General features: G+C 30.0%; 2 protein-coding genes across 2 annotated transcripts; one reads left to right on the top strand and one right to left on the bottom strand.

Annotated features, from left to right (window-relative positions):
- Nucleotides 1-152: 152 nt before the first annotated feature.
- LOC106772708 lies at nt 153-3,688 on the bottom strand. Its single transcript, XM_014659263.2, has 6 exons — nt 3,370-3,688; nt 2,794-2,999; nt 2,193-2,466; nt 1,839-1,946; nt 874-1,100; nt 153-689 (listed from the first exon to the last, which is right to left on the bottom strand). The coding sequence occupies exons 1-6, from the start codon at nt 3,547-3,549 to the stop codon at nt 572-574; spliced, it is 1,113 nt and encodes a 370-aa protein (XP_014514749.1). The 5' UTR covers nt 3,550-3,688; the 3' UTR covers nt 153-571.
- Nucleotides 3,689-9,894: 6,206 nt separating this feature from the next.
- LOC106770689 (putative pumilio homolog 7, chloroplastic) lies at nt 9,895-12,182 on the top strand. Its single transcript, XM_022784838.1, has 5 exons — nt 9,895-10,107; nt 10,473-11,114; nt 11,206-11,369; nt 11,456-11,714; nt 11,820-12,182. Exons 1-5 carry the CDS (start codon nt 9,895-9,897, stop codon nt 11,937-11,939), a joined length of 1,398 nt encoding a protein of 465 aa, XP_022640559.1. The 3' UTR covers nt 11,940-12,182.
- The last annotated feature ends 1,416 nt before the right edge of the window (nt 12,183-13,598 follow it).

Here is a 13,598-nt window from a genome sequence, read left to right as displayed (position 1 = left end):
TTTTCTCTTATGAAATAAATACGAAAAAACTTATCAGAGTAAAACATACAGCTACACACAGTAACTTGAGACTTCTGATAAAAAGTTACAAGTGGCAGGCGTACCTCTTTAGAGGTATTTCCAAACACAGAATAGCATTTTGATATTGTCAGTGAATTAATTTTTCTCACTAAAATAATAATTGCAGAAAATTTTAAACAATTTTAACATTTGATCTTAGCAATGTCTTTATTAACCGGACAAAGACTTAAATATGCGACAAGTAGAAATATACAATCTAGATCACCTAACAAATAAATTGGTACTGCGTAACAGCATTTCCATGTTCTATAACATGTCACCCGGCCAAAACAAATGTCAAACCTCTTCGATTCTACTGTTGGTCTGACACTAAAAGAGACTGAGATTCGGTAAGTGCCAGAATGCAACGTTGTACAGTAAGCATAGATAACTCCTTAGCAGATGTGATCAGTAGTAGAGTCTGTATCATAATCTCCTGGTGTTGAAAGAAAAATTCTTGTTGGAAACACACATCTATATACAGATCGAACCACTGAATTTCGAACTTCATTCAAGGAATTGGTTGACTTCCAGGGGCATCATTCTCAGCTTCACTTGTCAAGGAAAGCAAATCCATTAAATCCATTCTACACTCCAGGCCTCTAAGATAGTGTCCCAGCAGCATGCCCCTTTAGGGGGAAACAGAAAGAATATGTTAGTTTCGTTTCATAACTTCCTCATCAACAAACACTGTACTCATAATTAACAAATTTCGAAATAATTCTTTATCTCCTTTACAGCAGTATTAACCCCAATTGCTCGAATAAAAAAATACATGTATGAAGGAATGTGATCAAAAGCGGAGGAACTAACCAAAACAGCAGGCGGGCAAGATAGTCCCGAGTCAAGGAAATAACAGGCTGAAAATGAAGAGCAGAGTTCTCAACAACCTCAGCACGATCCTCACTTTTTGGCCCAACTTCTGACATGGTGGAAGGTTTAGAATGCATTTTAGGAGAAAGGGTAGCAAGAAGACCATGGACAACAGAGAACATGATTTCCTTCAACTCAGGGGATGAAAATTCTGAAAGCTGAGCTACCTGCTCATTAGCCACACACCCAACCAAATTAATAACAAAAATTAAAAAAAAAATGAAAAATATAGTTAAACGAACCTAAGCAATTTTGTATCATGGATATGAATTACACTATTCATTTTCTTTTCTTTTTTTTTCACATGAAAATGAAAAGTTTTAAAAGCTAAAATTGTAAAATGAAAAGGAATTGAAGAAGAATTTTTAAACATACAACATTTCACTATTATTCCACTGCTTTATTTGTCATTCATTCATCCAATGCATGTGTTCTACTAAGCAATTTCTTTGCTTTGTTTCCATTCTTCTAAAAGAAAGGCTTCACAAACTCAAATATACTAATAATTTTGTTCTACCTGTTTCTAGTTTAAAATTATTATACATCATCTATATATTTAACGTAAATTTTCATCATCTATCCCTAAATGTTACAATTCGATCAAATTTATGCTCCATAGACTATGATTTAAAAGTTAGTTTCACGACTCACCATTTGACAACCTTCAGAACAACAAAAAATCTTCTCACCACTTATTATGTTCGGTTGAATGGATAAAAGATTTCCAAATATCATATCATTGACAGCAATTTAAAAAAAGCAAGAAAAACAACTAGATTAAATATGAGAAAAATTATATCAGAAAAAAATCCTTTCACGATTAAGAATGTGCCACAGATGTAACATAGCAAAAGAGACTAAAGGGGCAGGTCCAAATGGTTCACAAATTCCAGAAAAGGGGAAACCTGTTCAGTTTTAAGAGATCTCAAGTAATCCAACAAATCATTCTTTTCCTCTCTCCCAAATTGTTGCATTTGAAGAGCAGCACTTTTCCTCTTTACTTTATGTAGCTCCTTTAAAAGTGTCCCGAAAAATGGAAAAGAAACCCAAGTGAGAAAAATAAGTTAAATATATTGCTGACCTATTTGCAATTGAGGATCTTGAACCAAAGGATCTTCAACCATTATCAAATATGCGACAATCAAGAATTAACGTCCAATACAAAATACAATTCACAGACCATTCAAGGCATCATGAATCCTATGCTTAAACTCTTTCAGATCAAATATCAAAAAACCATCCCTAATTTTACAATGTACCTTTTTCATGGAAGACAAACGAGATTGCAAATCGAAAATATATTGCTGAGCTTCTGCAGATATTTCACCAAGGTCTTGAATGTCAACATCCTCATGGATCTTTTCAACTTTGGGAGACAAATTCCTATTTCTACCAAAGTCAATCACATTTACACTGTCACGCATTAACCCTTGTAAGTCCACCTTCGTAGTTTCTTCCTCTGGCTTCTCTATATCAAACATTTCAAGATTTTTCTCAAGGAAAAGCCTATATTCAGCATTGCGTAGTGTATACCTGCAATACATGAAGAAAACTTTTCATGCTCCCTACTACGTAAACATCACTAGGTCATGCGTAAAAACTGAACACCATAACATACTTTAGAATTTTCAAATAATGTGGCACACTTGTTAATGTATATTCAACCAAGCTGTTGGAAAATATCGCTACCCCCTTTTTCAAAAGGCTAATCCATTTATGTACACGAGTTGTTGAATAAGAGACAGTAATTGCAGGTTTCAAGAAAGTAAAATAATACGTGAGTTGAAGACAAACAATAATGCAAAAACATAAAATAATACACAAACGAGGTGCACGTAGAACATATATAATTGAACATACCCAGTCATCAATGAAGAAATCAGCAACTTGGAGAGGGGTTCCCAGAAAGCCTCAATGACAACGTTAAATTGATCAGATGGAAGCAGGCCCAGCATTCCAGATATAATCCTTTTCATGGCATCAGATGTTTTTGGTGGAACATCTTTCTGGATGAGGCTAACATCCAGCGGTTCTATATCTTGTATCATCTCAGTGAGCACTGATTTCTACAAGTACAACACTCGATAGCCAAATTCGTTACTTTACTTGCCAAACATCCCAAAGCAATTTACAGCGTGTACGTTAAAAGCTTAGCAATACATATAGATAACTCGGATGAAATGCCACGAGGTAAAAAGGTTACACCCGATTATCGCAAAGAAAGGCTCTTTTTCCACTATAATTGTTTTTCACAGCACCTGTTAAAGGGCTTGTGTAAAAGAGTTCACACCAGGAAATTAAAAAGAAATTATATAAAAAATTGAACTCTGTAATCCAATAGAGGGTAGGAAAATTAATAGCCACATAATAGAAGCTATGCGAAGAATAGCAAGAAGAGAAATATTTATAGGGAATAAAGGAATGGAAAAAGGGTACCTTGGATTTGGAGGTGAAATCGTCGAAAGAATGGGCAGAAGAAGCAATAAGGAGAAAGGGAGAACGAGGTTTTATGCGAGAAAATGATAGAGAAAGAGAGTGAGGAAAGGGTGAAAGAGAAAGGTGGCGACGGAGAGGAGGAAGAGAAGAAAGGGAGATGATGGAGGAAAGGGTTGCCATGAGGAAGACAACCACCAACACCCACTCTTCCTTCCCTTCTCTCTGTGACGTTGTCTTGCAGCCACAATAAACACAAAAAACAGAGTAAATGTATGTGGGTGATAAAATTAAGGTCAGAACAACACACGATCGCGATGGATTCCTCCGACAACATTTTCCTTCTCTTTTCTAGTTAATATTAATGATTTTGTTTCAATTCATAACACAAAGTGAGGAGTTAAAAATGCGATAATGTAATAAATAAAAATTCTGATTGAGATTGGGATTCCTTGACTTTGAATAAGTCTATTTACAATTTTATTATTATTTTTAAATTATTTATTATTATAATTATGAAGTGAACATATAATAAAATATAAATGATTTTTGTAATATAAATATTAGAGAAATATTGATTATATAATCAATCATAATATATAAATATTTAGATACATGATTATGTTAGATAACACTTTTTTTAAGTTTCCTTTTATTGACTGGAAAATATTTACTATTGAAAGTTATGTTCTATTTTTATCTTTCTATTAATAAATCAATAAGGACGAGAATTTTTTTTTTTTTCTTTTTTTAACACTCACTATCTTTTAATATTTATTTACCTCAAATTTATTTATTTAAGTATACTAGATGAAGTAAATTTGAGTCCTTGAAAAACAAAGTTCAACTGGCCTTTCATACATTAAACTTATTATTTGTTAGAGAGTGAGTGTGAAAATGTTTTTTTCTATTTAAAGGATTTGTAAATAAATAAGGAAGGGATGTAATGTGAGATTCTCATGGTAATTTAAACGGATGAAAAATGCAATTACCAAATTTTTATTAGCTTTTTCTGAAATTTACAACCTCTAAAATCACAATAGCAAAAATAAATGAAATATAAAATATTTAAAAATAATATTAATGTAGGAAATAATGCATCTAAATATAATACTAAAAGTATTATTAACAAAAGTAATTAATTAATAATAAGTATTAATTTTTAAAAAAATTAAATAATATTTTAACCAATCATATTTTATTTTAAATTAGTCCCACCTATTAATTTTTTTATATAAGAAAAATAATCCATATTTTGTAACATCCCGATTTTTGGATGTCTCAATTATTAGGGGAAACTTAAAATTTTTTAAATCATAATACCATCGCGGAAATCTACTTATAAAATACAAAAATCAGTACAGTAAAAACAAAATAAAATAAATCTGATTATATTGTCTCTAACATTTATTCCACTCTCGTGGAGAAAACTTTAATCAACATAAGTCTTTTTTTTTCCACCCTCGCATCTCTATCATACATATGAAGCTTTTGTAACATCTGCTCCCGTATAACCAAAAGTTGTACGATCATCGCAAGAGACACACAACCACAAACGCAATCAAATATGGTAAGCTACCATAAAACAACCAATAACAATAAAAATATGTACAAGATTAGTAAGCACAATTTAATAATAATATCATTCAACCACAGTGTTACACTTACATAATTGTTTTTATACTATGAACATAATCAACATCCTGTTAACTACAATGTGACTATACCTTCACGTCATCATTTCCCATCACATCGTCATCATGAATCAACATTATATGTACCTCCAGCAAAACTAACCTCGTCACGAATCTTTCATCATACCATAATTCCACAGTAAAAAGAATCAGTCACATTCAAAAATTCTAATGTACTCAGATTAAACCCTCCATGATTTCACTCCAATAATAAATTACAATTAAATAAATAAATAATAAATAAATAAATAAACATCATTCCAAATAAGTAATTAAATAAATATCATTCCAAATAAGTAAATAAAAAAATGTCATTCAATGCCAATCCAAATTAATAAATTATTTATTACTTTAATTAACCAAGTCCCATTACTTTTCAATTAATTTCTAATCCCAAAATATTTAATATTTAATTTTAATTAATCTAATTTCCAATAAATTACTCTCCTTCTTACTTCAAATTAATTTCTCTTTTCCAAGTAATTAATTTAATTCCAATTAATTACTAAATAATAAATTCTTACTTATAATAACAACTAATATCATTACGGTTTCTTCTCTCTCTTTACAATTTAATTTTTATCAATTAACGTCAATAATTAATTAATTATATTTTCTTTACAATTTAATTTTTATCAATTAACGTTAATAATTAATTAATTATATTTTCCAGTACTGTAATTTTAGAAACATAAGATTTATTTTAAATTCTCTTATTATTAATACTTTTGGTCTATGTTCTAGCAAATCTGCCCAATTAAAGAAATAACTTAGGGCCCAATTAAGTCCAAACAGCACAAGGGCGTTACTCCCTACACCTCCCCCACCCCCCAATTTTCTATTTTTTATATTTTATTACAAAAATATCTTTGTTATTTACTTTTTTAACCTTTTTATTTTTTTATTTTTCCTCCCTCCACCTTCCCCTATCACGACAGCACATAAAGTTTACCTCTAATATTTCTGACTTCAACCGTTAAAAAATAATTGTAGTTAAATTGTGATGGAACGAAAATGAAATATAACACTAAATTAATTATAGCAAAAAGAGAAAAAAGCAAAAATTATTCGAATTCACGTTGAGTTTTTTTAAAAGTCTGGAACTGCAACAACCTTTGTCTCCATAGGAACCAACCTCTCAAAGATGATAGTTTGGATCATTGCATTGCAGGGAGAGAGAGATAGGAAAACTTAAACTTTTTTCAATTTTCTTTATTCTGGCAAATTTATTGATCCCACCGTTTATATTTTTGTGCTAGTTCAACCATCGCAACATGTTAGGATAGAGAAACTTTTTGAAGGAGGATATTTGTGTAATAAAAAGAAAACGCAAATAGTTGGGGAGGTATTGGGGAGGTAGAGGGAGAAAATGGAGAGGTGGAGGGAGTAGCACCCACAGCACAACCACAATCCAAGGTTCCCGGTAGTCACTGCGAGCCCCTGGTCTCACAACACGTTTCACTGCATCACCTTCACTAAAGGTTTGTAATTGCCAAGAACAGAGAATCCCAGAAAACCAAAACAAATTCTACTACCCACCATCCCAAAACCTCAATCATCAATCCACCGACGAAGGTGAAGAACACAGGATTATCAAAACACTAAAACCAAATTCAAGAGAACAAGAACAGAACGCCTAAAGATAATTCCCGAATTAAAAATCAAGAGCACAAGGATATCAAAAAACAGCACCCAATTTCAAACCCCAATTCGAGCAAAACCTCCAAGGTCGTGAATTTTGAATGGAAACCCTAAATCGAAAGAAGAAGAGTTCCCGCAAAAGCCCCAAATCGAAACCCTAAATCGCAAGACGCGCAACAGTGAGAACAAAACCCTGTGCTTCAAAGTCGCCGGAGTTCGAAATTCCGCGAAGGCGTCACTGCTGCCACACCCGCGAACGAGGACCGTGGTGCCGCGGAGACGCGGAGACGAATACGTGCCTGCTGACAAAAATGCCTCCCTTCCCTGCGTGAGGCAAACCTGAACTGAGGAGAAGAAGAACGACAAACGCGTCACCGCGAGCCACCTGGAGAAAATGAAGACGCCGTAGGAGTCACAGCCTCTCCACGCTGTTGTTGTCACCCCCCAAAGATCCTAGTAAGAAACGCAGAGAAAGAAAGAGAAAGAAGTCTCCTGGTTTGCGCGAGACTACAAGGAACAGCCCAGAACTGGGTCTATCTGAGAGAAGAAGAAGCTATGCTGCGAAAATTTGGAAAAGTTCCAGAGTGAAAGAAGAAGGGAAAAGTTTCTGATTAAACTTGTTAAGAGTGAATCAGAAAGCTAATTAGGGTAAATAGGTGAATCTAATTGAATTAAACAATTAAAATTAAAAAGGTAATTAGAATTTATCATTTACAGAGGTTAACGTATTAAAAATTAAAGATTTCCTATCTTTAATTATTTTTAATTAACATGATCGGAGGATTCTCAATCCTTAATAGTCCGTGAAACAATAAATCTTAATCTTTCGTAAATTATTAATTATAATTGAAAAGAAACTTCAATTTCTCATACAGTATTAATTATAATTAAAATGAAGCTATAAACCCTAGGTAGTAGTATATACTTTCTGATACAGATAACTCAATCACATGAATTCTCATTAACATAAAATTCTTAATCTCTCTTCTACAGAATTCAATTTACATAAACTTTTAACAATAAAGAACTCAATTAGCACATAATTTCTTTTATCATTCAATTACATAGAATTCAATTGCTTGAATTCCAAATGATATTAACGTAATAATACTCAATAAACAATGCCATTTATTTATGGTTAAAATATCAATCAACAATTCAAACATCATTCTAAAACTAAAAAAATATTCCATCATGATATGGAACATTCAATTAAATTATCCATAATTTAAATGCAAAGATAGTTTTTCATAATACTCAACAAAATTTTTACATTCATCACACAATAAAAAAAAAGTAAGTTTCTCATACCTTAACCAATTATAGAGTATCAATCGGTAATATGTCTTTACACTTTTACTATATCTTTTAAAAAAAAAGATTTTTCTTCTTCAAAGAAAGTTTATGACTTAACTATGTTCTATGTTCTCTTTCTCTCTGTTCTTAACGTAATCTCTTTTCCTTTCTTTTATAAACTTTCTTTTTATTTTTATTTTAAATAAATCATATTATAATTAAAAGAAACTACTTGCTTCCTATAATATCTCAAGTGATTTTAAACAAAATAACCTCCTATCTTTTTTTTTTTAATTTTCAACTTATATTATTTAAAGTACTTTTCTTTATTTTCCACGCCCTTATTTATAACTTTCACACCTCAATTACAAAATGAAAAGGACATTCTTGCCCTTAAGAAAATATAAATAAAATCAAACAAATGTTTTACATGAATCTCTCACTAATATCTGAACTTTCTTACATTGAATCCTATAAAAATATTTTTATCAACAAACCAACACATCACACTATAATATAACACATCATAAATTTAACAACAATAAATTGCACAACACCTTGTAAACTCATATAGATTTTAATAAAACATATTTAAGACTTATTTGTAAACTCTACATTTTTTTCGATCTTACAAATTTTATTTTAAATTCATTTTAACTGATTATATTTTATTTTTATTAATTTTAACCATAAAAATAAATATGTAATCTCACTACTAAATCTATTAAAACATTTTTTCAATCTGTCAAAATATTTTTTTTTTTATCAATTATATGTATCAAATCGTTTACTAATTTATCTTTAAATATCTTCTAAAACAGACCACATCAATTTATCCTCCATCATTCCTCGAATTTACCCATTTAATATATTTTCCACAAAAGGACATTCAGATACTAGATTCACCTTATCAATAACAGAATTCTCAAGTATTTTTTTTTAATATTTTTTTATTTAAAAAAGATAAAAAAATATTGAAATATTAAAAAGTTATTTAAAAAAAATATAAAAATAAAATTATTAGAATGTAACAGTATCAAAATTTTAATTTCAACGTTAAAAAATTAAAATAAAAAGTATAAAAAATTATTTAGAAAAAATATTAAAAAATAGATATTGGAGCTTAAAAAATAAATCAAAGATTTAAAAAAAAAGGATAATATATATATATATATATAGATTTAGTGACTTATATAACTTTTTAAAAGTGTACTAAATTTTAATTGATAAAAAATCATAATTCATAAAAGAAAAACATTTTTTAAAAAAAGACATATTTTAATAATTTTTATTTTTAATTTAAAATAATAAATAAATAAGAAAAATTATTCAAATAACTTAAGTTTTAAAATCGATAATATATAAAGATATTTTTGTTAATTAAAATTTTATATGATTATGTAAGTTAACTAATATAAATATAAATGTGTATATATATATATATATCAAATACGGTTAATCCAGAAAAGAAAAGACAATTAATTAAGTGTAAAATTTATGTTATCTGCATAATTATCATGAAATTTAGTAGTATATAATATAACTTTTAATACATCGACAGTATTGATGTTTATTAAGGGATTAATATTTTTTAATATACGTTGTTATTTTCAGAAAAATCGACCTGCTAACGACATTGTTATTGGATATAATAAATTTTGAAAATTTGTAAATATACACTTTTATTAAATAATATGCTTATTTAAAAAAAAAAAACTAAAAAATTACACTTGTGAAGAAAAGATAAAGATATTTGGTTATGAGAGATTAAAATTTAAAATATATGATTAAAAAATAACAACAGAAAATATACAGTAAGATACTATGAAACCATATCTTTTGATATGTATATATAGACGATGAAGATGGTTTGAATTGAATTTGAATGAGAATGAAAATGGATATGGAAGAAGATGAGGATGATCATCCTTTTCCTTTCATGCTAGAGCATCATAGTGGTGTAACGCCGAGAGAAGAAGAAAATGTAGTTCCTTCGTCTTCAACAAATGTACAACTCAGTTGGGAGGATCATTATCTCAGTTGTGTGGATTATTTTATTAATAAATATCCTCAACTTTCAACAGCTTATGCATTTCATTGTAATCCTCAGGTACATTCATCGTCTTATTTCATTATTTTATACTTAATTCTTTAATTCATTTTTCTTTTAGCTTTTAAAAACGTTTCTATTTTTAAAATAAATTAAAGACCTCTTATTTCAATTTGGATATTATTTACAAAATTTCCTTAATTACGAATTGGATTCGTTTCTAATTTATAGTTAGAAGTCAACAATTTCGTCGCTAATCTAACAAATTATCATGATTATTAGTTATATAAAATATAGGATTTATTTATTAGGTATATTCGTAGGAAGTGAAAAGTGAATCTATATAAGAAGTTTGTTGCAATTTGTTTTCGTAGTCTTTGGCAATGGCACAAACGAACGAATATCATCCCATTTCCTTCATGCAGGTGAGAAGTTCTTCTTCACCAAGATTTCTGCAAGATTCTTCGGAAACCCTTGCGTCTCGAATGGAATCACTCAACTTGTCCAATCTTGGTTATGAGACCAACCAATACCATGAAGCTTGTTTGCAGCGCGTGAGGAATATTGAGTCTGCCAACGCCACGGTTCCCACGCGCCATCACCATGGTCTTCGTCATTATACTCTTGAAACTCTTCGGGGAGGTTGGTTTTCAATGGCAAAAGATCCACGTGGATCACGTGTAGTTCAGCAGATGATCGAGGAGGGCACACCCCAGGATAACTTCCACATGGTGAATGAACTCCAGTATCATTTGCACGAGTTAATAAAACATTCTTATGGAAGCTTCGTCATTCTCAAGCTTTTTCAATCACGAAATATCAGCGTTCACCAAAAGAACACTTTTATCCACTTCATTACCGCTGACCAGCCAAAGCTGAGAGATTTGTGCATCCATGATCTGGGAGGTCGGGTTATTCAGCAGATTCTTGAGGTTGAAGATGTTCTCATCGCGATAGATCAAATTACACGTGCTATGAGCAGTATCACTGTTGCACTTATGAAAAATTATAATGGTGGTTATGTTATTCTACAGTGCCTGAAGGTTTTCCCACGTGAGCATAAAAATGTAATTCACAATCTTGAATTTTTACTAATCCAGAAATAATGAATTTCTTGATAAATTTGCCCACATTTCTTGATGGAAAACTTTCTTGCAGGCTATTTTGGATGTTGTAGCGCAGAACTGTCATGATATTGCAGTAAATAAAAACGGATGCTGCAATATTCAAAAAATTATCCATCACGATGATGTTCCAGCCTTCCGTTCTCTGACCCAGAATCTAATCTCAAATGCTGAGGACTTGGCAAAAGATCAATACGGGTTTGTCTCTTGATACACGTTTTCTTCATTTGGATTTTTTCCCCTTTGATCAATTTCCAACGTTTGTTTCATTTTATTGTTCACAGAAATTATGTGCTGCAGTTTTTGGTCAAAAAGAAGATACCGGAAGTGAATGCAATGTTGGTATCAGAACTTCGCTATAAATTTGTTGGTTTATCTATAGACAAGTATGCCAGCAATGTAGTGGAAGACCTTTTACACTATTCGAGAACTGAGATTGCTGCTATTATAGCGGAGGAGATAATGGAGAGCCCAATCTTTCTTCAAGTTGTTCAGCATCAATACGGGAATTACGTTGTTCAGAGAGCTTTGCAATACACTAAGGTTTGACATTGTTACACGCAATCTTATTTTTTTCTCTCTAGAAAAAACATTTATGTATAATTGTTCTGGAGTAGATAGATGGTTAAGGTTGTGTTTCCATTGCAGGGCTTTTTGCATGAAAGTCTTTGTGCCATCATTTTATCTAATCAAGAAAGACTGAGTAGCTGTCTCCATGGAAAAATGGTTCTACATGTTGCCCAAAAGAGCAAAAGGTTGAGAGGATAGAAAATAGCGTTTGAATTGCTGTGTTTGGGTCGTTGTTTTGTTTAGTTTGATTGAGTTTTAATTATGTTGGGATGTTATATTTTAGATGTTGTTGTGAAAAAAAAAGTGTTTGGCCATCACTGTACTGATGTTGCTCTATGTATTTGTTGGCCTTGTTTTCTATTACTATCAGTGTGTCTGTAGTTGTGTCTTTGCAGAGTGAAACATCTATGAGAGTGTTATTCATTCAACAATTATATCTCATTTCTGACTTTATCTACGAGAGAGTTTTCAGATTTTTACGTTATCTGTTATGATTTTTTATCTTATTTCTCGCTTCTTGTTATGTTGACGATCGTAATTGAAATCTTGAGTTAGTTAACTAAAAAAATAAATTACGTATTTATTTCACATTTAAGAGGCCGTTAACAAATAATTTAACACAAATATTTATAGTTATGTATAATTTATATGTACATATAAATTACCATTTTTTCATTAAATTTGAATTTTAAAAGCTTTTGAAATAGCAAAATACCTAAATAAGTAATTATTGATTTATTAACCTGATCGAAAATCCAAAATAAATTACTAATAACTCATTTTATGTGAATATTTGTTCCTTTCATGATATGAATTTGCAATTTTACCATCTTATCTGATTTGATAATCAATTTGAAACCATTTTATAGAAGAGATGATGAAGTGATGCACATCCCAACTCAATATTGATTGAGGTGTGTCTTGGATGATTGTTTTAAGTTTTTAAATTTATTTTATCTTAATTTATTTTAGGTATGAAAGTAGTATGGAGCCATGTTTGCAGTTGCATTTCAATTTATTCGAATGCTTTTGTAACTATGTTTTAATTCATTAAAATTTGTTTTAATATATTAAAATATAATTGATAAAAATGTGTTTTAACATTTTTAGTTTTATAAGCGCTAGTGAATAATTTAATAGTTTAAAATGATGAATTAATCGGTTAAAATTACATAAAATTTGAAGTCAATTTTTTACTTTATTTTACTATATTGAAACAAGTTTTAATTAATTAAAATTACTTAATTATCAAGTAATTCAAATTTATTATGTTTTAATAACGATAACTTAATTTATTAATGCCATTTAGATCTGATTTTACTATATTAAAACAATCAAGTTTTAAAATTTGTATATTTCTAGTTTCAAAATCAAATTACACGAAATGAACTACATTTTTTTAGAAAGGATTTTACCTGTCGAGGGAGATCGAGACTTGAGCAATACAATATTTTTTTTTATATTTTTTTAATTTTGTGATTGATACTTGTCATGAGAAGAACATTTGTGTCATCACCTATCTTTGTCACTGTTTTGTGGTGCACTTCAGTTTTCTCGAGTGACATTGATCTTATACTGAATAGTTTTTCTGAAAAGGTTATAAACTTGATAGGATGTCGCAATACAAAACTCTGGTTCTTAAGGTTTCTTTCTTTCTTGTTTTCAGCATCTTTGTAAAACTTAAAAGTTCAATGGATTAACCTAGCTAAAACCATTGAGCGACTGGATATAGCTGTAATTAGAATGAACAGGATAAACCTTTGTGTTTTTTATTTCTCTCTATCTTGTTTAGTTGATGTATTTATTGTAAATTGTCTTGTTCTTTTAAATCAATACTTCTCCATACATAAAACTTTT

This window comes from Vigna radiata, chromosome 8 (genome assembly GCF_000741045.1).
Source record: "Vigna radiata var. radiata cultivar VC1973A chromosome 8, Vradiata_ver6, whole genome shotgun sequence".
In the NCBI taxonomy this organism is placed as follows: Eukaryota; Viridiplantae; Streptophyta; class Magnoliopsida; order Fabales; family Fabaceae; genus Vigna; species Vigna radiata.
This window is presented reverse-complemented; position numbering and strand designations above follow the sequence as displayed.